General features: G+C 38.6%; 1 protein-coding gene across 1 annotated transcript in view; it reads right to left on the bottom strand.

Annotated features, from left to right (window-relative positions):
• The window catches only part of tox (thymocyte selection-associated high mobility group box), a 54,611-nt gene that overhangs the window by 2,690 nt on the left and 27,676 nt on the right, over positions 1–24,245 (bottom strand). Inside the window, exons 5-10 of the mRNA XM_025900523.1 lie at positions 17,695–17,979; positions 9,161–9,406; positions 6,076–6,300; positions 4,227–4,307; positions 3,637–4,124; positions 18–178 (exon numbers count right to left, since the gene is read on the bottom strand). Of these exons, the coding sequence (XP_025756308.1) occupies positions 3,660–4,124; positions 4,227–4,307; positions 6,076–6,300; positions 9,161–9,406; positions 17,695–17,979 (1,302 nt within the window). The 3' untranslated portion in view covers positions 18–178; positions 3,637–3,659. The remainder of the gene's footprint in view (positions 1–17; positions 179–3,636; positions 4,125–4,226; positions 4,308–6,075; positions 6,301–9,160; positions 9,407–17,694; positions 17,980–24,245) is intronic.

The following is a 24,245-nucleotide window of genomic DNA, read 5'->3' as shown; positions in this document are numbered from 1 at the left end:
GCAGTGCTAGTACACACCCGTTGCCATGGTAATCAGTGCTCCAGTCCAGAGAGGGGTGATGATTTGGTGTATGCCGACCCAGCTGGTGGTAATCCACTGATGATGACATCACTGCTCCACTGTTCATGATATCTCCACCTATTGGCTGGTAGTCAGATTGGAGGGAGGGAAGGTAGCCCTAAACAAGCAAGCAAACAAACAAACAAACCCCAAACAATTAAATTCAGTTCTATTTATATAGTGCCAAATCACAACGACAACAACTGCCTCAAGGTGTAAACAAACAAAACGATTATAACTTCTTTTTTTTTTTTTAAATTCAAGAGGGAGCACCATTAACAATAAGTTAATGATTTCAAATATGCATTTGACAAAAAAGGAGACCTTGAAAATATTCGTTCTTTAAAGCCATCATAATTACAAGCCCACTTTCTTCTGAGTGGCCACTTTCAAAGCTTGTAACAGGACAGGATTTGTGAGCGCCACTGTGGAGGATTTTAAAACAGTAACATATTGTGACCCCATATGTGTGAGATCACATTAGCTGGTGAAATAATTTAGCAAGCTGGCCAACTAGTATTTCCACTTAGATGAAAGCAATAATGTTAGCATGCAATGTTAAATGGAATTTTATTTTAAGAGATAGTTTGTAGTTTGTCCATTGTAACAACCTTTATTATGATATAGCACCGCTAGGGAGGTTCGTCCTCTTATTGTAGTAGTTTGATAGTCTCCTAGTGTGAGTGCAGCGGCCGCCATTACAGCCGAGCATCTGTTTAGGGAGACCGTACCACTGTAACGGGCTGGCGCCAGCGACTACCTACCCCCAGCACATGCATGTACGAATAGAGTAGAGCCATGGACACCTGGCTTGTATGGTCTTGTTCTGTTAATATAACCAAATAAAGGTCTTTTGTTCTATTTAACTGACTCGCCTCCGAGTTGTCCGGCTAACCTCCACACCACATGCCCGCTAGACCTGCTAGCCGCTCCTTCCTCGCCAGACCGCCATTAGCATGTTAGCAAACATGGTAGCGTTAACTAACACAAGCCAAAAGTTTGTGTTAAACCCAAACTTAAACTTCTTAAACCCAAGCCCCACGTATCAAATTCACTGCTGATGACCGATAGGTTAAATACAATACTGGTACTATACTGGTTGATGAGATGGTTTGATTTCATAGATAAAATTAGTTTTTATCTCGCTAAAAGTTAGCCTACCTGCTAGTGCTAACAAACCGCTTGAGACCCAGTGCCACAACCATACTGTACATTTTTACACTTATGTAGCGATGCCATGCATTTATGATCCCTAGCATGCGCAGCAACAGCAATATGATGACAATTAAATACCAAAAAGTATATAAAGAAATGAATATATATAACAAACTCTTACCTTTTGTTAAAGGTGGAAAAAGATTAACTTATTTCACCTATTTCCCCACTTAGAGCACAGATGCACTGTGACTTGCTTGCCTGCTAATATTGCTGCTAGTAAAATAATAATAGTGTTTGTTTTTGTCCTTATGTGGAGTTTGTGTCATAGAACGAGCCCATGTCACAGCTGCTCATTGTTGATGGTGAGACAGGAAAAGTAGCATTGAAGAAAAATATTGGGGTCTCTCTTTTGTTACACTGGATGCATTCAGACAATAGCAATAAAAGTGTTTAATAAGAAACAAATGAAAGGTTTAAAGGAGTTGTCCTGAATAGTCTGAGAGGGTTCACTGCGCCAAACATTGCACTTTAGTGAAAATTTAGTCACATTACTTGGAAAAAGCAGGTAAAAAGTAAAATCTTTTTTCTTTCATTAAAGTGTCATTAAGTAAAGTTTTTATGATATACTGTTTATTTCCTCCTTCAACCTGAATTAGTCCATGGACAGCTGATGGGTTCTGAAAGCCAGCCATTAGCACATCTTTGGCAGAATGGTTTCAGATGAACAGAGATAGGAATGAAGTTCTGAATGAAACTCACATGAAAAGGAGGCGGATGGGCAGCAGGTTCATGAGCAGTAATTACAGAATTTTGAGAGCTTTCCTGATTTTATCTCCCAGGAGGACGGAGGGAAAAAAGTGAAAATGTAAAGTTAGGAGGAAGAGGAAAAGAGGGGAAAAACATCAGCAAGCATGTCTCTAACCATAGGACACTCGAGGGAGGAGAGAGAGAGATGGAAAAATGAGTGTGTAAAATGACAAAAGTGTGTGTGTGGGGGGAGGGGGGACTGAAAGGGAAGTTAATCTGAGTGTTGTGAGTGAAAGAGGAGAAAGAGGAGGACAGCAGGTGGTTTGGTCCCCCCCCCGCTCTCCTCTACCTCACCTATTCATCTATTGTTGAGCAAATTCTTCTCCTTCACTCCTTCACAAAGACCCCATCTGCCTCTTTTGTCTCTCTCTCTCTCTCCTCTCTCCCTTCCCCCATCAGTTCTCACTCTTGACTCAGTAAAAAAATAAAAAACTTTTAGAGCTCTGTAGCCGTGTCCTCTCATTTTTGCCTTCGTTTTTACTTTTCTGTGTTTTCGGTTTTCTCTTTTTCTAAAAATATGCAAAATGAAGGAGACAAAGGGGATTATGGGAGTTGGGGATTAAAAAGTGTACCATAAAAAGGAAGGGGGATCAAATGGGAAGTGAGGCTCAGTGGTAATCTTCTGATTTTAACTATTCTGGAGGAGACCATCTTCCATAAATTCATATCATAGCTGTTCATCTCCCCCCCCCCGCTGTTCGCAGAAATACTAAATGAGCAGCTAACACTGACAGTAAAGGCAGAGAGGCTGACTGACAGACTGATTGACTCTGTTACAGTCGAGGTAATTCCTTTTTCAGATGTGGGATATGTAACATTGTCGGTTTAACTAATCCTGAAGTGACAACATTCTGCCATTTAGACATTTAGTCACTAATATTCAGGCAAAACCACCTTAGTGATGGAGAAAGCCATGGTACCTGTACCAAAAGACTTCAAACACCTGCCAGCAACACCATTAGTGATGGGTAACCATGTGTTCTTACATGTAGTTAAACAGCAGTATCTGTGTCTTGTAGCTTTCCTCACCCCTCGCACCATCTCAAAGTATTACTAGCAAAAATGACTTTTGCCAATTATGCATCAAAAGCAAATGTGGTTGGTCAATAAGAAGGCATTGCGAAAAGGAAACAAGAGACGCGTCACATCAATGAAAATAATGCAAAAAATTGTTTTTGGGACTTTCTATCATTAATGCACTTTAATGTTAAACATGATCTCTGGTTCTCCAGAACCAGAGGGAAACCCTCTGCCTACATTGTACTTTTGTCCTACTTCCACATCAAACCGATATCAAACGCACAAACACAATGGTTGCTCAGCGGGTTCTTGGAGTTGTCCACACTTATTTAAGATTTATGCTGAAACCGGATACATATAATTGAGACACTGAATCATTCTAAGTGAACAAAATCTTTTAGTAAACTGAAACAAATGCTGCATCACTATTACGGACCAACACACACATAAATGACCTTATGACCCACATCTGATGGAAACAGGGCCGCGACTTGTTCCTGGAGACTGATTCTAGGAGAAATTAGGAAACACACATACATACACACGCATGTATCATTATCATCAGAGTAAGATTTATCAAGTGCAACTGACCTGTGTGATAGCAGGGGAGTGTGTCATTCCCATTGAGTGGCCACTGAGCTGCTGGTGCTGATGGTGTGGACTGTGCAGCCCTCCCAGGTGTGCCTGGCTGTGGAGCGGAGGGCTGATCTGGAGAGGAGGGGTGGATGCAGCCGCCACACTGCCAAGGGACATGGCTCCCTGATGGGGGACGCTGGCTCGTGGCACTGTCCCTCTGGAGGACAGAGCCTGGAGCTGGGGATGTATCTGAGGGTGGGGAGGGGGAGATGGGGGCTGAGGCCAGAGCTCGAGGTGTGGGAAGGGTGTGAGGGGTGAGGGTAGGGCATGTACATGCCTTGATGGTGATGAGGAGGGAGAGGGTGGCTGAGTGGGCTGGAGGAAGGGTGCTGCCCTGGGTGACCAGGGTACACTGAATGTTTGGGTGTAATCATGGAGGTAGAAGAGGGGGAAGATGAGGAGGAAGAGTGGGGTTGCTTCATTTCAGATGGGTCATTGTAACTCTGTAGAAGAAGAAAAAGGAAAACTGAAAATCAGGAATTTTCTGACCCTTCACGCTTATAATCCATAACTTAAATTAGCGTGTATCAGTGTGTGTAGCGCACCTGTGAAACCAGACTGGCTCTGTAGGCAGCCAGCTGTTTGAGATACTCTTTCTTAGCTGTCTCCGTCTTCTTCTTGTACACCTGAAACACAAACATTTAACTCTGAAAGTGTGAACCTTCATCACAGCATTTGAAAAACAAAAGGCACAACTACAAAAATTAGGCTGGATTTAATCATAATCATAATCATAATAATAATAATAATAATGATATCACTCTAGGGCTCAGCTAATGCCTTTATCTAATAACACAAATTTATGAATTCCCAAAGCATGTGCCAATCCTCTCTGAAGCCCAGCAGCGATCAGTCCAGCTGACATGCCACTTGTACAACTGTTAGGTTCACATTAATGAGTGTGAATCTCACTGGTATTGTTAGAGCTCATATTCCCCTAATAAACGGTTGATTCCTGTCACAAACCTGATGCTGACACTTATCGCCTTTTTCACGTACTCTGCATTTGCTTCCTTTATTATGTCACAGAATAAAATGAGCATGTTATGCCTCAAGGGCAGGAGTGCAGTAATGCTATTGCTTCTCTGAAGCTATATTTAGACAGTACAGTGGTGATATAAACAAATCACTAATGTCAACATTCTCTCACAAATATAAAAATAGCATTTGCCATCATCCCAACCTCAATTTTGCATCCTAATTTTGGATTTTACTGTAAACTGATACCAAATACAAAACACAGATGAGGGGAATGAGAATCAGTTCTGTATATTATGCAAGTACCAGAAAAAAAAAAAAGACTTCTTATTATATCTAATTTGAGTACACCTGTTTTAGCTTCATTTCACTGTTGGTACTTTACTGCTTTTAAAATGCTGCTGTTGACTTTTAAGGATCTTCGTGGCATCCGTCCTCTATATGACCTGTTAGTCAGACATGAGCTTCAACAGAGCCTGAGCTCTTTGAACAGAGGGCATCTGTTAAAACTGCAGCTGGCAGACATTTGCTGTCAGAGCCCTAAGCTGTGGGATGAACTGCCTGAGTATTCAGGTTAAGTCGGTCACTCATAGACCAACAAAGACTAACTTATCGGTAAACCTTTTCTGATTTGACTAGATTTTGATCTGCTTTAATGTGTTTTCTCTCTCTGCTTAATGATTTTTAGTGTGTGTTATAGTTATGTTCTTTCAAATCAAATCAATTTATTTATATAGCACTTTTCACAGGATAAAAACCACAAAGTGCTTCACAATAATATAAAACAGAATACATAAAATACATTAATAATCAAACACACAGCACGAATCTAATTAAAAGCCAATCTAAATGAGTCTTAAGCTGCTTTTTAAAAGAATAAATACAATCAAGGCAACGTAAAGATGGATGGAGAGCATTCCACAACCTGGGGGCCACAGCTCTAAAAGATCTATCACCTCTAGTCTTAAAACGAGTTCGTGGGACTACCAACAGCCTTTGATTAGATGATCTCAGGCTGCGAGAGGGAGTGTGGGATTCTAAAAGATCGGAAATGTTTGTTCTTTGCAGTATTTGATTTTGTGATGTGCTTGCTTTGGGCTGTGTTAATCACTTTGTTTCAAAATGAGCTCTATAAAAGTGAAGAGCCTGCCTTCACAGTATCAGTTTTAACTAGAACTTTGCAGAATTACTATCAGTGTGATTGCAATTTTGTGCAACAAACCACCAAAAAGCAGTGACACTCAGCGGAATCAATATGAGTCATGGGGGTGGGGTGGTGCTAATGACATTTTTGGAAATGTTTCACATACGAAGGGACATGTCACAAAAAACTGAACTACTGAGATACAGTGAAATTTGTCTTTTCCTATTTATTATCCCTTATTCCTACTTTAGTACAGCCTTCCCTCCCCTTACCTGTTTCTGTTCTTCTGCCAGACCATCCCACATGGAGGCCACAATTTTTGACACCTCCCCAAAGGTGGCATTGGGGTTCTGTGCCTTGATATTAGCCTGGGTGTCCCTGAAGAACAAAGCGTAGGCAGACACTGGCTTCACTGGTTCATTGGGGTCCTTTCGTTTCTTTTTCTTTGGCGTTTTCGGTTTCTTGGAGATGTCTGCTGCTGCTGGCCTCTTCTCTCCCTGCCGAAACAGAGTAAAGGTTAACACTGTATATAGAGAAAATGTGAATGGATGAATAAATAGATCCTAGGTCACCAATAGGTGGACTGCGACTATTACTAGATTTTGATGGACTGTTTTTATTTTTCAGCTTTTCTTATGTTTACGGTAAGGTTATTTTAACCATCTTTGTCTTTACAGTAGTCAGTGTAATTAATTATTAAGCAAAAACACATAATCTCAGCCAATCAAATCGTTTTTTCAGAGCGCATGTGAAAACAGTAATTCAGAGAAACAGACAGAGGGAAAAGGAGCGTTAATGCCGAGATGGTTTGCATGTGAAGTGTAGTTAAGGAAAAAGAAGAAAAAAGGAAACTTAAATTCAACCTTTTCATTTCTCAAAATTAAACATTTTATTTGAAGACACCTTTTTTTAAAAACTCCAAATCCTGTTTTACTTGAAATGAGAAAAGAACATTTTATTATTATTTTATTGTTAGAGTACCTCCCAGTCCATTGTAAAAATTAATTACAAACCTTAAAATACTGTTAAATTGTACTTTCTTTTACAACTGTTACTCTACTTGAAAATGTATTATATTTTAAATATATATAATTATGTGGAAATTTATGATTGGGTTAGAGCATAAAATGTTAGAATGTAAATTAAATATATCATTAAAAACTGTAGAGTGAGTGATTTTCTTTCTGTTGTCAGCAAGTTTGCATTTGAACAATTCACACCAAAACTGTTTTTAAAACATGTCCTCAGCTAATCTTTGATGTTAAGCAATAAGTAAACCACAGAGATGGTCTTAGGGAAAGTCCCCACCAGCAGAAGAGCCTTTCAGTAGAGTGGTTAAAGTCATTGCTGTGCTAAATGGGTAAAGTCGCCATAATACCTCAGCAAAAGCAGCACGTCTGCACAAACGTAATTTTCTATATGGTTCTAAGATATTCTGAGAAACTTTCACTAATTACTGATTATCATTTAACAGTGTTCAGATCATATACTTTATGTCATAACAACATAAGCCCAGCTGAGGAAGAAGAATTTTCTATACTGTTAAAGAAATCCTTGTATAAATGTGTGCTTGAGGTGCACATGAAGTTGGGGGCTGATGTGCAGTTTCCTCACATTTTTAAAGGGCACACTGCATACCATGCTGAGGTCTGTCAAGTTATTGGCTAATAGCTCTTTGGAAAGTCTAAGGAGCTTGGAAAGAAAAGCGAACTGAAGAAGCTTCTCGGATGAGAGGTGAAACGTCTTCAAGCAACTCAAAGAAGTCCAGATGCTTTTCTTTCCAAGCTCCTTAGACTACGATGACATGGATGACTGAGAACCTTCACAGACAGCTCTTTGGAAACCACCATGTTAGTGCAAAAATGCCTGTGAAATTGTGCCATCTTTGACAATTTTCATGGATTTACCTAAAGAAGTCGTATGTAGTTATATGTTTTTGCAACAGGCTGCTAGTAACGATGTGCCTAGAGGTACAATTTACAGTTGCTTCATTGCTATGTTAACCAGTGTTGTGTTTAATATGTTTAAACACAACACTGGTTCATCACTTGAGGTCAGTGTTATTAAGTGACTTACTGAACAGTTCTCTGAAAATGAGTGAAAAAGCAGCCAATGTCCAAACCATAACTTTGAAAGACATTCAGAAAGCTGGAAAACTAGTGCTCAATAACACTTCAAAAATGACAAGAAATGATATAAAGAAATGTTGAGAAAGGGCGTTTAAACATAATTAATGTTTCAGTACCAAACTACAGTGAAAACTGGAAATGAGTTTTTACCTAGACTGAAAACAGCAAGTCTGAAAATAATACTACACACAAACTTCAGTCTCATGAAGGAAAGTACTGGACCCAGGGTGCAAAGATATGACATCATAATGACACGATTGGTCAAGCTGCAATAATGACCCTTGAGCAACATTATTATGTCTACAACATTATATTAAAGTGGTATCAGTTGTGCTGCTTTCTCTATGATTTGATGGCTGTTAGCTGTTGCTGCACTGCTGTTGCAGTGATTTTCTATAGAGAAATACATTTTCACTTAACCAAAACAAACTCATCTAAGCTGCTTCATCAGCACAGTATGTGCTTTAATCAAATTCATCTGTCTGCAGCCTTACATCATAGGAAAAAAATCCTCCAGCTGTTATCTGATTCACGTAACATCACCATCTGGCCAATGGCATAACCAAAATCTTTGGCTGAAAATTGTGTCCTCATGTAGGATCCTTCACTTAGATTATGAAGAAGGTCATATTTAACCTGTAATGCTACACCACAACTGCACTTTCTTTATCATTGTAAATTAATGCCTTTAGTATTGCTCTTATGAATAATTTTTCTTCCTTAAAGCACTCTAAACCATCTGTGAGTAAAAGCTGCCAGATAAATTAATCTGCATTGCCTAATAAGCACGCTGGGTTTTCCTGAGCTTGCATACGGCTCAATAAAGGGGTGCCCCTGTTATGATGTGTATGAGTATCAGACTCATTTTTGCTCTTTTATTTTCCACCCTTCCTGAAGAAAACATTACCTGCACAGTGGCTTATACTGTTTCCTATCTAGTGTGTGTGACAAAGTTGGTAAATATTATTCAGCAACACAGTAATAGTTTCATTTCCCCAGAAAATGAGCAGTTAGTTTGGAGCGGTGTGAGACAGCCAACAACGAGAGAGCTGATTTCTGTCTAGTTGATATGCATGGAGAATGGGTCCATGATGACACATAACATTATTAAAATAGCTCTCTAGTATCTATGCACTCACAAAAGAAAACACAACTGGCTGTTACAGCCCAGCAAGATGTGAGTCATATGAACAGAAGATGGTGGGTCCCTGTGTCTGTGTGTTGTTACCCTGAGTCCATCATCATTGTCGTCCTCATGTGCTGAACTGGAGGGAGATGGAGTGGCAGATTTACTTCCAGGAGGTGAAGGGGAATTATGGGTAGCAGAGTTCCCACTCAGTCCCAGCTGGGATTGGTTGATGGTGGACAACTGGTTTTGCTGGGTCATGCCTGATTGGCTCTTGGGCCCAAGTGCTGCTTCGATTGGCTGTTGGCTGCTGGTAAACCGAGAATCTGAATTCACCATCTGCTGCATCTGTGTAAACACAACAAGTTATTATGGCAGTGAAAAAAGTGGATGACTTCCCTTTGTTGCATTCATGTTTAAAATATTCCAATCTGCTGTTAGCTCTCTTAACTTTTCATTATTGTACATCATTGTAGAATCTTTGTTCCAAAAAGGCAAAACACATTTTGTAATGCACTATAGCCTGGGATGCAAAATCCAAACAGTATTAGTTGATTTACATATGAATGGGAAAAAAAAAAAAAAAAAAAAAACCTAAAAAATGAAGCATCCTTGATCTGGGCCTCTCTGTGTGGACATTCTACCCCTCATTCGATCAGGTTTTGTCTCTGCTATGCAGCAGTCCGGGATTAACTGATAATGAAATCTCACAGTAACGGTGGTAACAGGTCTGAGGAAAGATGGGGTCAGAAGCCCAAACGTATTCACTACAGATCTTAAACTCCATCTGCTACTCCCATGAGAAGCTAGTGCAAAACTTCACCTGTGGGAGAGGATGAGTGCAAAGTAAATAATAACGCACTACCTTACTACCTGAGTGCCTTAATTATTAAGACTGCAATGTCTGTCAAATCCCGGGCTAACGTTTATAACAATGGTATGGTGGATACCAATACTTTTCACTGATTTTTCTGTTATTTATTCCCCCTTATATAAAATAATTCTTTGTTTGTAACTAAAAAAAAAGGTTAAACTTAAAAACTTTCTTTACCTTACAATATAAACTGATGTGAGCCAATTGTTGTTGTGAGTTTATATAAATAAAAGTCAATTGATTAACTGTATGAACACCATGAAGGGTTGAACAATGCTGAACAAATCCCATATAAAACTTAAGGCAACATAATATTTAATCTTTTTTGTTAATGTTATTAAGTAATGTCTTGTCAAAACATTTAATTTAAAAAGTCATTTGCTTATAGAAATGAATGACTTGATACAAAGATATCTCCTTGTGTCCCGTTTTTGTGTGAACACTTGTAATAGTTGAGTTTTTACTGCCATTGCCAAGTTTGAGCTCTTCTCGCAGTGAGCCAGTCATCAGCAATATTCAGTCCACTTCTCAGGAAAACAAAAGTTATCACTGCTAACACCACAGATATGGGGACTTTGACACCTATGATCACAAATATGAAGACGGGACTCCGATGATGGCTTGTATTTAGAGTTTCCTCTTAGTAAGCATGTGAATAATAACGGATGTGGTCTAGTGTGATGTGTCCCTGTTGGGAACATGTTACCTCAACTCGGCTTCTGTGTCTCGGCAGCGGTTTCTGCTTTGGCGTTTCGATAGAACTGTGAGTGACATTTCTCTTACATGGGAACAGGTTTCAGAACGATGTGTATGTGCTGATGGAAATGCTGAAAATACGAGCTGTGGTTTGACATCGCCTGGGTTGGGACTTTAATAAATGTCATAGTAATAAACTGTCAAAATACCCTATTGCCATAACTTTCCAGAAATGCTTTTGCTCTTTGCCAGATTTATTTGACAGAAAAACTATAATAATAGGAAATGATATTAGGGCTTCATTAAACATCTAATATTTTCTTACTATACCTACTGAAATAAAATTACAAATCAATATTTAGTTATTTTATTTGATTACAATCTTACTATGCTCAACTATATTACAAATTTTAAACTGCCAGGCTCAGAATAACAAAGAAAAGGGGCAAAGGTACCAATGGAAAATTCAGAGCAAGATATGTAACAAATGCCCGTAACATCACTAAGAGCAACAGTTAACTGGAAATAAAGGTCGCAAGGTTATACCACAGGCTGTAGGCACAAAATAACAAAACTGTTTCACAGATAAAAACATTATCGATGGAGAAAAAAAGAAAAAAAAAAATTATCAGATTTTCCTTTGCGGGGGTCATTTCTGATGATGGCCTAAGGCAGCCACAGAGGGGAAACCCCCGAAGGCTGAGTAATGACTGACTCATGCCATGAAACAAGTGCTGTACGCAGTATATTCACACCTTCACACAGGTGTGGTTATTACTGGATTTCATTATGAAAAGTAGAGGTGAAAAATTCTAAATATGTTCCTGCTTTTAGTCAAATACAATCTGTATCATTCCTTTGCATGCAATCTCAAAACTGCCAGCAAGAGTTGCCATCATGCCTGAACAAACGGACAAGCCATTTACATACATGACATTTTATAACATTTTATAACAATGACATTTTATATTGTGAATTAAGCATACCAAATAAAGGATTTATAAAGTTTTTTTTCTGGTCAATTAAACAACAAAATGTCAGCTTAGTAAACATAGATGAACATACAATCTGTTTAACGTGTAAACAAGACTGCATGTAACATTCAGGATACTATAAAAAATAAACTGGTCCTTGGTTTGGTCCTAAAATGACGTAAATACAACTTCAGATGAACTAGAAAACATATATTATATATTACAGCCTACCATTATTTATTTAAGGATTTAGTCAAAATGCAGAAGCATTGTGTGAAAAACTAACCACACCCTTACTGCTTCCATAGAGGTCAAGATGGTAAGCGGCAAACATCAGGAAGTGTGAGCACCTTAATATTTTGGCATTTTACAGGTTTGGAGCATTCAGGTGACTGTTAAAGCAGTGCCAAGGAAGAAAGATCTCAACCTGATTGGAATGCCGCTGGTTAAGAGAGCTGTGTATAAACAAAGTGAAGCATCAATGTAAAGATGAGTGGACCAAAATTCTTCCAAATGATGCGAGACGAATACTTGTACTTATTTAGTCAAACAAAGCCAAAATGCAGATTGTGAAAAACTAATGATGTGGTGCAATACACCATGAGTCATTGGTCTGAGGTTGTATTTACCCAAGTTTAAGACCTGCTATGGACAAGATAATTTTTTATTTCATCCTGAAATGTAAAACCATAGAAATGACAGAAGGTGCACTTTCTTTTAACTTTGACTGTATTAAAATGTTATTTCCAAACATCAATTTGATTTTGATTGTGTTGTTTATCACTATATATCTATATCTAAGGGTTTTCCTAGCTAATTGGGCCTAAATGGGAGTGAATGCATAATGACAATGACTGACATATTTAATTAAAGCAAAGAGTCTGTGTTACCTAATTTAATATGCATTTTCTTGTCATTTTATACTCTGTTTAATTAAACCCCAGTTAAGAAAAACTTCTTAGAAATATTTGTATAACGGCACGAGTGATATTCCCTCTGTTTGGCATCAAGACTGTTTTTATATGGAAGTAAAACCCTGTTGAAGGCAGCACCACTGCTTGTGGTTGCTACCACTGAGACTCAAGGACAAGTAGAGGCGCGAAACATTCACATTTAATGTGGAAAGTTTTCAGATTTTAAATGTTTTATCAATAAAAAAACTTGATAGTTTTACTACTGATATATTTGTTTTGGGCCTGGAATTCAACCCACAACTGCTTTCATTAAGGCTTCACCTGAACGTTGCCTTCATCTTTATTCATGTCTTTAATAAGTAACCACAACATCCCCAGATAATATCCTAGAGCTCAAAGAGAACAATTTTCACACATTCATCAACTATAATTGATTAATCAACTAATTGCTGCAGCTTAAATTAGAACAGTGACTTACAACTGAGCAGTTGTAAGTTGTGTCTAACAGATGTTTAATTTAGAAATCTTGCTGCGTGTCTGCAACTGAAATATTAGGATAAGCAATAATCACATTGCACCACATCATATGACATGTACTGCCATCCATATTATTATACACATCTTCTGGATTTCTAATTAAAAAGCTGAGATGGAAATGTCTGTTCAGGTCACAGGTGTTCAGGAAAATATATCATAAAGCAACTATTCTCACAGATGTACGAAGCGCTCCACAAAGAACTCGAAATAGTAGAGGGTTTGTAAACTTGTAAATGTCATCATGCAATCTGTATTATCATTTAGGATTTCTGTTTGTATTTATTCATAATGCCCAATTTGGGGGCGATACATTTCTGCAGAGTGGTGCTCATTCCTCCGTTCATACATTTGAGTTCACAGCTTGTTCCTTCACTTAGGGCTGGGCCATATCATACCGTTCACGGTAATACCGGTGTAATTTTGGGCAACGATAGGAAAATGAAATATCGCGATAGAATATGGGTAAAACGCGCATGCGCAGTGCCTATGTTTACATACGCACATGGCGGCGACGCAGAATGAGAAGAGCGAAAGTGGATCGTTAAATGAAACGGATGAACCAGAATTGGTTTGTAAAAATGCTGCAACTTCAGTGGTGTGGAACTGGTTTAGCTTTCATCCGTCAGATACACAACAAAGCACTATTTTTTGGTAGAGCATGCTAGCGGGCCGTCGTTATTACCGTGTTGTTTGGAAAATACGGCACACTTAAAATCAATCCTTTGATTTTTCTGAAAATCGACAGTGCCCCTTATAATCCCGCGTGCCTTATGTATGAATTCTGGTTGTGTTTACTGACCTCGAAACGATTTTATGTGGTACACGGTGCTCAAAAATCTGTCAAATGTTTTAGTACGACTTTGCTAAGCTACGAACCCGCACCGCTTGATGGATTGTCAGAGCATTACGGCTTTCCCAGGGAGGAGCCTCGCGGAGTGATACGTACTGTGCTTCAACATAATATTACCGTATTGTGTGTGTATAACCTCTTTTTAAGTTTATACATGGCTATGCTGAGGATATGTCGGCCAATTTCTACTGGAAATGCCTTTTGGTTAAACTGTCCGCAAGGAATTTGCAGTGTTACATTTTTATATAACTTTAATGTACATAAAAAACAGCTGCTTGTTTAAGTGAAAATACATTGATGGGTTTCTTTTTGCACTAATAAAGTTGTGGAGTTGTAAAGTACTTTGTCTAGTGTCAATTATATCGTCAGTTATATCGTTATCGCAAATTTTCAAATGTATATCGTGATAAATATTTTTGGTCATATCGCCCTGCTCTATCTTCACTACACAATAGACAAAAGGAAAAATGCTGTTTCATAAAGGTAAATATGACAGAATGAGTTGGAACCAAGTTCCACCAAAATCACCATTCAGAGCAACAACTTCCAATCAGACTGCAGCCAAACATAAAAACAGAGCCATCCACGTCTGAATGTTAACTGCAACTGAGTAGTCCTGCCTGTCCTAAGAATCTCTCACACACACACACACACACACACACACACTTGAGTCTTGCTATCCCCCCCCCAACATTAGGCTGAGCCAGGCACGGTTGCTAGGCAACCATAATTCATGGACTGGCAATAAATGTATGTTAGCATGAAAATATAAAACTGAGGTACAGAGAAGAGAGAAACAGACAGACAGAGACTGAGAAATAAGAGCTTACCTTCATTCCCTTCAAGCCATTAAAATAATTATCTGTATTGTTCCACATTTAACAAGCAGGTTAATCACAATCAAAGAGTCTGAATCTGAAAAAAATCTGAATATATTTAAAAGTTATTTACAACAGTCTATTCACCTAAAGTCAAAGCTGACAGCTTTCTGTGTTTTTTCAAAATGATACTTAATATTACAGCAGGTACACTTCATATGGAGACAAGAGACAGAAAGGCTGAAAGATCAAGAGTGGGAGATGAGAAAGTTTCATTCTTAACAAACATTGGAGCAATCTTTATTACTGAGACTGACAAGTACTGATACCGTTTCCTCTGCACAACCATTTTTTTCTGACAGTTCAAGTAACTATGAGTCTCGGGTCTGGCTTTCATTTCTTTACTGTATCACACAGTGAGCCACATGTGAATGTCACCGCTAAAAGCAAGAGTTTCACTTTACTGTGAAACGAAGATTAAACATAAGAAGAAAATGTCAGATCAACCAGCTGCCATGATTGGCCTTCAAATAACACTGCCCGGGGCAATATCCTCTTTCACACAGTTAAGCTGAATAAACCATTAAAGAGTACAGTTAAAAACATATAAAGCTGTCAGTTTGACTCTCTTGGAGTCTCCATTTCCTTGAAATAAGTACATTTGAGTAAGACAGAAAATAATCCTCCCCTCTCTAAAAAACCTAATTGAAAAGATGATTTTGCAATCATGTGTTTTTGTTTATAGATTTCCATCCATCTTCTTCCACTTATCCGATTTAGGGTTGTGGTGGGGCTGGAGCCAATCCCAACTGTTACAGGTTGAGAGTCAGGGCACCAGTCTGTGGCAGTGCTAACACAAAGAGATAGAGCTATTCACCCCTACAGCCAGTCCACCAGTTTGACCTAACATACAGGACCCAGAGAGAACCCACACACACACACACACGCATAAATTCCACACAGAAAGGCCCCATCTTGCCAGTGGATTTGACCCCTTGGACCCTCTTGATATGAGACAACAGTGCTAACCACCGCACCACTGTGGCATCTGTTTAAGAAATCATTAATATTATACTGAAATGTCTATGCTTAATGCTTTACTATACTTGTTGTTAATCCAATTTTAGTCCAGTTAACTAAACTATTTACATGTTTTGACTTCTAGTAAATGGAAAATTATTTTTTGAGTTTGTAGTCATACGTGTCTCTGTGTACAAGTCTTTTCAAAACCTAAAGAGTAATTTTTCTTTTCAGCATTTCATTGTTTTTCTTGAGTGGGATATGATTTCATTGTTGTATTAGGGCTAAAAACAAAAAACAAAAAACAAAAAAACACAACCCCCCCCCCAAAACACACACACTGATCTTGGGCTACATTTAGGCCTAACACAGCAGAGTTTACGATGATTATTTTTTAGGCTAATTATAAGCCATGGAAGACCAGATATATTTAGCCCAGAAAAGAACATCCACGGATGCTGATATTTAGGACTTGGCAACAACTCCGTGTATGAAGTGTATGTAGTTTGATTATTAAAGAGGTTTTTAGAGGGAAATAAATGCGAAACCCTTTATTGCGATGGCCAAATCTCCTCCATCTAAATGTATATCTGAATTACCAAAATATGGCTAAATGCAAAAACCAAAACTGATTTAAAGAGTTAAAAATATCAGCAAACATCTCTGAGATCATCCATGGGAACACATTTGTCACAACAAGTTTATCTTGACTAACACAATAAATAAAGAAAAGCTTGGCAGTGGATTTCAAGCTTCGCATTGTCACACAAACAGCAGTTCAGATTGTGGCTGCCGTATGCGTCGTTTTCCTGTAAACTCTGATCACCCAACCCAATCAACCGCACATTACCGAATTTAGTCACCCATACAACATATTTTGTTCATTAAGTGCTGTCAAACCCGGTATCGAACTATACGTGAATGAAAAGAGAATCCACATCTGAGTGTGTGCATATACTTTTCAACATCAAACATGGTAATGTTACCTCATTGTGTGCATTTTGAACATTTTCAGCATATTACATATATATAGTAACATAAAATTTAAATATCCAAAATCCATTTTCTTATCGTTTAATTGATTTTAATCATGTGAATTGTGTTTATGCTTTTAATCAAGCATGATTTGATGGTAAGGGGCACGAGATGATGACTGTTCATCTAGGGCTGTATTGTGTACCTCACATTTAGTGTTAGATGTTGTTGGAACAAAAGTTCAGTCAGTTTTTCAAAGGTAAATACATAACAACTAACAATGGAACTGTTGCATCCATGCTGACGATTGTATGTTTTACAGTAAAATACCATCTAACATGTCAAAAGAAAAAAAAAGATTTTGTATCAGAGAAAAAATTAAGAATTTACAAAAATGTAATTGAATTGAAAAATAATTTAAATACACTACACAAGGCCATAAAATTGGAAAGAGTAAAAAACAAACACTAAATTCTTTAATTTAAATAGGTTCAACTCATCGCATTAAGGCCAATGTTACAGCAAATTGTAACTTTCCATTAACATTGACTCCCTGCTTTGTGTGTGCAGAACACACACAACTGAATGGCATTTGACAAAATCATTGTAAAAACCCACTCAGTTCACCATTTTTTTCCCCTCAGTGTAAACTCACAGAACTTCAGCCAAAAAAACAAAAAGTCTACTCAGACTCATTTTGCGTAGGTCTGCATTTTTTGATTCCATGTGCACTTGTGTGTACAAACCACAAGAAGAGCTGTACAAACCCTGTTTGTGAGTAGACACCAATTAGAACAAAACTGGCTTAAAGCGGCTGCACCAAGGTCTTGCATCAAATGTAAAGGGGCTATTTTGAAATGAATCATGTAAAGCTACTCTGGTAGTTATACTCGTAAATCCATCTTTGAAATTTTATTTCCCTGCTACTAAAGCGTAAATGCCAGGTGTATACACAGTGACTTATTTGGAACCACTTACCACAGACAGAGTGCTAGTCATTGGGCCACCATCTGGGCTGAATGTGCTACCATCTTGGCTCAACATAGCAGCCCCATCCTGGTTACCAGGCATGCTGGACAAATCCATGCCCTGCAACTGGTAGGGGTGATGTGGAGCTGAATTGGAGGGAGGGTCCAGAGAGTGATACGGTCCAGACGGGGAGTTGTGGGGGAGGTGAGGGGGTACCATGTGATCTGGCAGGGTAGGAGGAGTGATGGGTGGAATGTTGAAATCCTCATCGCCCAAACCACTGACTGGGTATGACTAAAGACAGACAGGACAACGAAAATAAACAAATACAGTTTAGTCAGGATCACTGTATTCAATAAAAGATTGATTAATCATTAGCAACATGGTTCTGCTCAGGGATTCCTTGCTCTTTCACACACGGAAAGTACGAGATGGAAAGAGCAGCAGCAAGATCCCAGCACAGAACAGAGCAGGTATCAGTGACAACAGATATGACAAAGATTGCATCAAAATAGAAGCTGCAGTGGAGGTGGGTTGCAAAGAAGCTTGCATGTATGCAGTAACATTGGGCAGGCTAAAGAAGCTTAAACAGCACACCTTACATGTGTAGAAGCTAAATCACCATCAGCTCATGACTGCTGCCATGATATCAGATTTTGACTTCATGGCAGACCCGAACTAACATTGAATTGAATTGAATCAAGCACAAATTTAATGATATAGTGCCAAATCACAACACTCCCCTCAAGGCACTTATTGTAAAGACGGCCCCCTACGAGAAAACTATTGGCAACAGTAGGAAGGAAAAACTCCCTTTTAATAGGAATCAACCTCTGACAGAACGAGGCTCAGAGGCTGGGGTGATGGGAAGTAGGCATTTATTTAATGTCAACTAGATTTCTAATTTTATTAAGCCAATGTACATTGTTGTTGCCTTACGGGCACTTCATTGGTGTTGGACAAAGTCCAACCATCCATCGTTGTTTCCCTCGTGTTGAATCTACTCTGTACTTTGAACAGACGTGGGCATCCATGTGACTTGCAAATATGGGATTTGATAGCTGGACGTGTAGAAGGGTATAAACTAAACCATCAGCTATTGTGGTCAGCTGATTTACCAGAAATGCTGAACTTCATGGCTTTAGTGCTTCTTAATATTGTCTTATTAAACAAACAAACATTGCTATGAGCTTTCTGAAATTTTATGGATCTTAAAGGCAGGTGTGGGGTAGCTGACATAACATGATGGGCAACACTTAAAACTTGAAGTGACTGGGCTATATTGCTTTTAGCAGAGTGCACAACTTAAAGAAAATCAATAATTGCATAGGGGTCTATAGGAGTACAAGAGTCATAAAACATTACTGTCAGAGTTATTAAATGACTGCGAGTGGAAAAACTACACACCATTGTTTCCTCAGACTCCAGTCTACAGCTCCGTCTTGTGTCATGCAGTCTTTCTTCGTCAGCCACAGTTTGTATCATAGACTAATTATTGCTAATGATATTCCCCGTCTTGAAAGAAAAGCCTCGTGAACAAATACTTGCTCATTCAGTGACACAACAATACAGAAATTTATATGTAGAAGCCCATTTTGCCTGAGAGAATAGACACAGGCAGGTCTTTGTGTGTAAAAAATAAAAGGGTGCTAATCTGACATACAAAAAAAAAAAAAAAGAAGCAAAAAACAGGAGCAGTCCCCATATCATAACAAATTATGCTGAGAGCAAAGACACATGAGAGGGAGACATGAAGAGGGAAATGAGTGAGAGAATCATGCAAGAGGAGTGAGAGATAAAGAGAGGGAGAGAGCCAGTGTTAGAGAAGCCCTCTCACACTAATCTGACAGAGGAGATCTTTTATAGAGACTGACAGTCTTTTCTGCTTGGCTAGCCACACCAGTCTCTCCATCTCCTACTCTTTTGCTCTTCATCTCTCACCATCCCTCTCCTTCCACCCCTCTTTTGCTCTCTCTCCTAATCTCATCCTCAATTTCCCTTTCATCTCTCACTCTTTTCTGCTCTATCTCAAACCCCCATGCAGTGTTGAGTTACAAGTTGCATGACTTGTGAACTAAACAATGAGTTATACAGTAAAAGGTTCACTGTGGAACTCACTGCCACCGTGCTAAAACACGGTTCCACTTATAAGTTTCCGCTTCATTTTAATATTTAGGAAACAGAAGATATAAATATATAACAAAATGATCAACAAACTGAAAAAAAATACTTTCATTTCCCTTCATTTTGTGCTCATGTTCTCTATATTTTATTAATAACCAACAACTCATATTATATGCCATGAAGCTTGTTGTGCAGACTAACAAAAGCTAACTAACAAAATCACATCAGTGAGTCAAACTGCTGCACTGGGTCACAGAACACAGCAGATGTGCATCGCTCCCTCTCACATCTTTCAGTTTTAGGCAAATTTAAAACTAGTTTGATTTGGCTGCAATTCAACAGTCAATCTACAAAACAATTTTTTAAAATAAGTCTATATGGGTGTGTCATGTAATCCCAGCATCAGCTTAGAAGGGCTACGAGGTAGCACCAAGACTGGCATTACCAGCGCTGTCTTGACTGTGTCTTTTCATAACTTCACAGCCTGAGTATTTATCAACTTCTTACACGAGTAGCAAGGTTTTAGGTGCCAGGGGCATATTTTAAGATGCTGTTGCACATTCTACACAGTGCAAAAGCAATTAAGTCAAGCAATGTGTCATACAGTGGAAGCGAAATAGATAAATGCTGCATATAGAAAGAGTGTTTTATTAATCCCAAAGGGGAATTGCACTTTAAAGGAGCATCAAAATGTTGAATATGGATTGAAGATTTGTATGATTGAATAGTGACGCCGTTTATTCTCTGATACTTATTTTGGCTCTGTCCTGATGCTGTAAATACAATCTAGAGCACAACTCTGAGTAGTCCCAAAATAAATGCAATTCAAACGGTACTAAAACAACAAACACAGTTGCTAGCCATACTGAAATATTACCGAGCCATTTTATTAAATAAAATTATGCACAACAATGTTTTAATTGACCAAAATCTGGTCAGAAACAGCAAATCTGTAAAGCCAAAATGAAAATAATTGGGCTCTATAGACGAGAGACAATTGGAAGATAATCGAGGAAAATGTCAAACTGAAAATAAATGATAAATAACTGAATAAATGAAAGATCAGTAATGACATATAACAAGATACAGTACCTCCCATAATGCAAATCAGCTGCACTGTTAATGTTCTGTGATTTAGTAATTTAATCTGAAATGTTAGCCTTTAATTATTGTTAAAGAGGATCAACAACCAACATGTAACTTTAGCCTCTAATTAAAGAAATGTACCACTCATTTTCACTGTTGTACTCATCCATCTGTTTCTCTGCAACTTTTTCAAACTACTCATGGTTCTCCACAGCTTAGACTCTGCTTACGATGAATATCATTATATTCTATGTTTTAACAACATTTCACAAATAGTACATTTCCCACATATTCTGGTGCCTCTGTGATCAGCCCCACATCCATTTTAATGTTTACAGTGCATGTGTGGTCAAGTGCAGTCAACTATAGCTTAATTATAAATGGCACAACTATAACAGTTTCAGGAGGGATTACGTTATCATTTTATCATCAATCTCACCTGACTAAGGTGTGTCTCGATTTCTGAAAGCAGTTCTTGCCTGTGCTGTCTGGACTTTTGTGAGGTGATTTCTTTTTAAAAATAACCCACAAGGGAGAAATTGCTAAATCTTGCAAGAATGTTGTTAAATTTACAACAAGGAGGTGCGAGAGTACGTGACACTTCTACATAAAAAAAAAAAAAAAAAAAACTTTACCTACCAAACCAGTAAAGTAAAACTTGATCTAGTGCAGTAATTTTACTAAAACCAGTGTGACCAACTACATAGCCCTACAAGCATACTGGGTTTATCGGGCAAACCATCAAGCCGAATGGTCCGTTTTCTTGGATCACTGTTACACACAGTGTCCTGTTTGAGCTCTGAGCTGTGCATAAATTATACTGCTTGTCGGTTGACTGTCTACCCCTCTCTCCCTCCCTCTCCCACTCTGTCATTTCTTCAACTTCTGCATAAATTATTCGTCTCCTTCTCTCTTCCATTCATGTTGGTAGTACAATAGGCTGTTCCTTGTGTAATGAGAGCTCCTAGAAAGACTAATGTAGTCAGGATTAAGTCCTTTCCCACATGTAGTGTTCATGTTACAAATGCATGTCTCACAACTCCATGTCTATTTCATAAAATTTAAAAAGCACATATGAATGTGAGTAATATATTGCCAGCATTTACAGATGGAGGTTATCAAATACATCTGCTGCAGGCAGGTTGCCGATTTGTGAAGTATCCAATGGGCATTCAGAAATATCTTAAATTTACAATACTGTGAGAAAGTCTTGAGCCACACCTCACTTTTTTATGTTTTGCTAGCAAAATGGTAAACAGGTTTGATTAAAAAAAAGGAAAAAAAAAAGAAGTGCAAACATAAATATAAAATACAAAATACACTATACTGAGCAAAAAAAGAGTTGCTTAAAAGTCAATATTCAGTATGACCACTTTTATTCTTCAGCACAGATTCTGATCTTAGGAGAGCTTTCTTTCCAAAGGCTCTTCTTTGGCTGTTCTGTTCTCCGTCAAGATAATGTTTTATATGTTTATATGTTATATCAATAATGTTAAGGTCTGGTTTCTGGGGAGGTCAGTTCTTAACTGATGGTATCTATTTGGGTATGCTTTTACTGCATTGGCTGTGTGTTTTTTCAGATCACTGTCCTGCTGAAAAATGAAGTTGTTGTCAATCAGACACTTTCCAGATTGTATTGCATGGTGCATCCAAATCTGATGGTACATGCAATCATAATTTCATCAGTATTGACAAGATCTGCAAAAGCACTCACTGGAATGCAGCCCCGAACCACAACTATGTTTTACAGATGACTGTAGACACTCACTGTTGTCTCTGTCCTTTGATGATAGTTTGAACCAAAAGTTTTAAAATGGGATTTATCCTTCATAACACCTGTTCTAGGGCTGAAGGATTATAGCAAAATAAAAATATAATCATGATTGTTTTACTACAGTTAATCGTTAACTTAACAATCATGCCGTTAATGAACTTTACAAAATGTGCCTTTTAACAGTTGATTGCCTTGAACTTTAAATGTAGCCTAATTAACATGAAAAACAAATAAATGATAGAAATAGCGGTGGAGGTGGTGGGGGACACAAGGTCATCTCATAAGAAGTCAGACTCTGATTAATGGCTGTTTCACTATAAAGCCAATTATGCAGCTGGAGCAGTTGCTTCCTGCCAGTCTTTGGTGGCCTACAGTCTCTAGAGTGGGGTGATTAGAGCCATGGTGGATTACCTGTCCCCCTTGCATACATGCACAGTAGTCACACAAAGATTGACGGTCAACAGGCAACCAACACCTCAGACACATACAGCCAAAACTGGACCAGACAAGACCCTTGATGATCTGGAGACAAACAGTGAGTGAACTTGGGCTTTTCGATAGAGGTTAAAGTGCACCAGGTTTTAAATGAAAATCTAATTTTATCCCTTATTCATTATCATCCATCCATCCATCCATTCGCTTCCGCTTATCCTTTTCAGGGTCGCGGGGGCGCTGGAGCCTATCCCAGCTGTCATAGGGCGAGAGGCGGGGTACGCCCTGGACAGGTCGCCAGTCTGTCGCAGGGCTAACATACAGGGACAGACAACCATTCGCACTCACATTCACTCGCACATTTACACCTAGTGGCAATTTGGATTATCCAATTAACCTATCCCCACAAGCTGCATGTCTTTGGACGGTGGGAGGAAGCCGGAGTACCCGGAGAGAACCCACGCAAACACGGGGAGAACATGCAAACTCCACACAGAAAGACCCCGGCCTGATGGTGGAATTGAACTCAGGACCTTCTTGCTGTGCGGCAACAGTGCTAACCACCGTGCCACCGTGCTGCTCATTATCACTGAAGGCTAAAATCATAGAATCAAAATTCTACTGACACATGGTGGGGTGGTAATTAGAGTTTTTTAATGTCCACTAGTGGCCAGCTGTTAGCTATACAGAAGTGTGTGATGCATAAAGCTCTAGTGCACGTGGGTGGGGATTTACAGAAAATGATTCCACTGTGCTGTGACTCTTTCCTGTGTCTTTATAAAAAATAATCCTTGTAGAAAGATGTTTAAATTGATTGTGCAGAGTAAACTACACATATACATACACCGACTGTATCCTCTGAGAGCTGGATGTAAACACACTCACACAGAAGCTACAGTATGGTTTTATGAATGCTGAATTTCTCAGTCAGTTATCTTCCTGATAAAAGGTGGGAGCTTGTTTAAGAGAAAAAGAAACAGACAAAGCAAAGAACATCGAAACAATATTTTTGTTGTTTTTGTCTCAGATGCACTCACTAAACCATATCTTGATTTGCTGCATCAGCAAATATATATCATGACTATATATCTCATATCATGAATAAAAGCTCAGACCAGGTCAAAATACACATAGGCTGCTGAGT

This window comes from Oreochromis niloticus, linkage group LG18 (assembly GCF_001858045.2).
Source record: "Oreochromis niloticus isolate F11D_XX linkage group LG18, O_niloticus_UMD_NMBU, whole genome shotgun sequence".
In the NCBI taxonomy this organism is placed as follows: domain Eukaryota; kingdom Metazoa; phylum Chordata; class Actinopteri; order Cichliformes; family Cichlidae; genus Oreochromis; species Oreochromis niloticus.
Note: the sequence above shows the minus strand (reverse complement) of the source record. Positions and strands in the feature narration are given on the sequence as shown.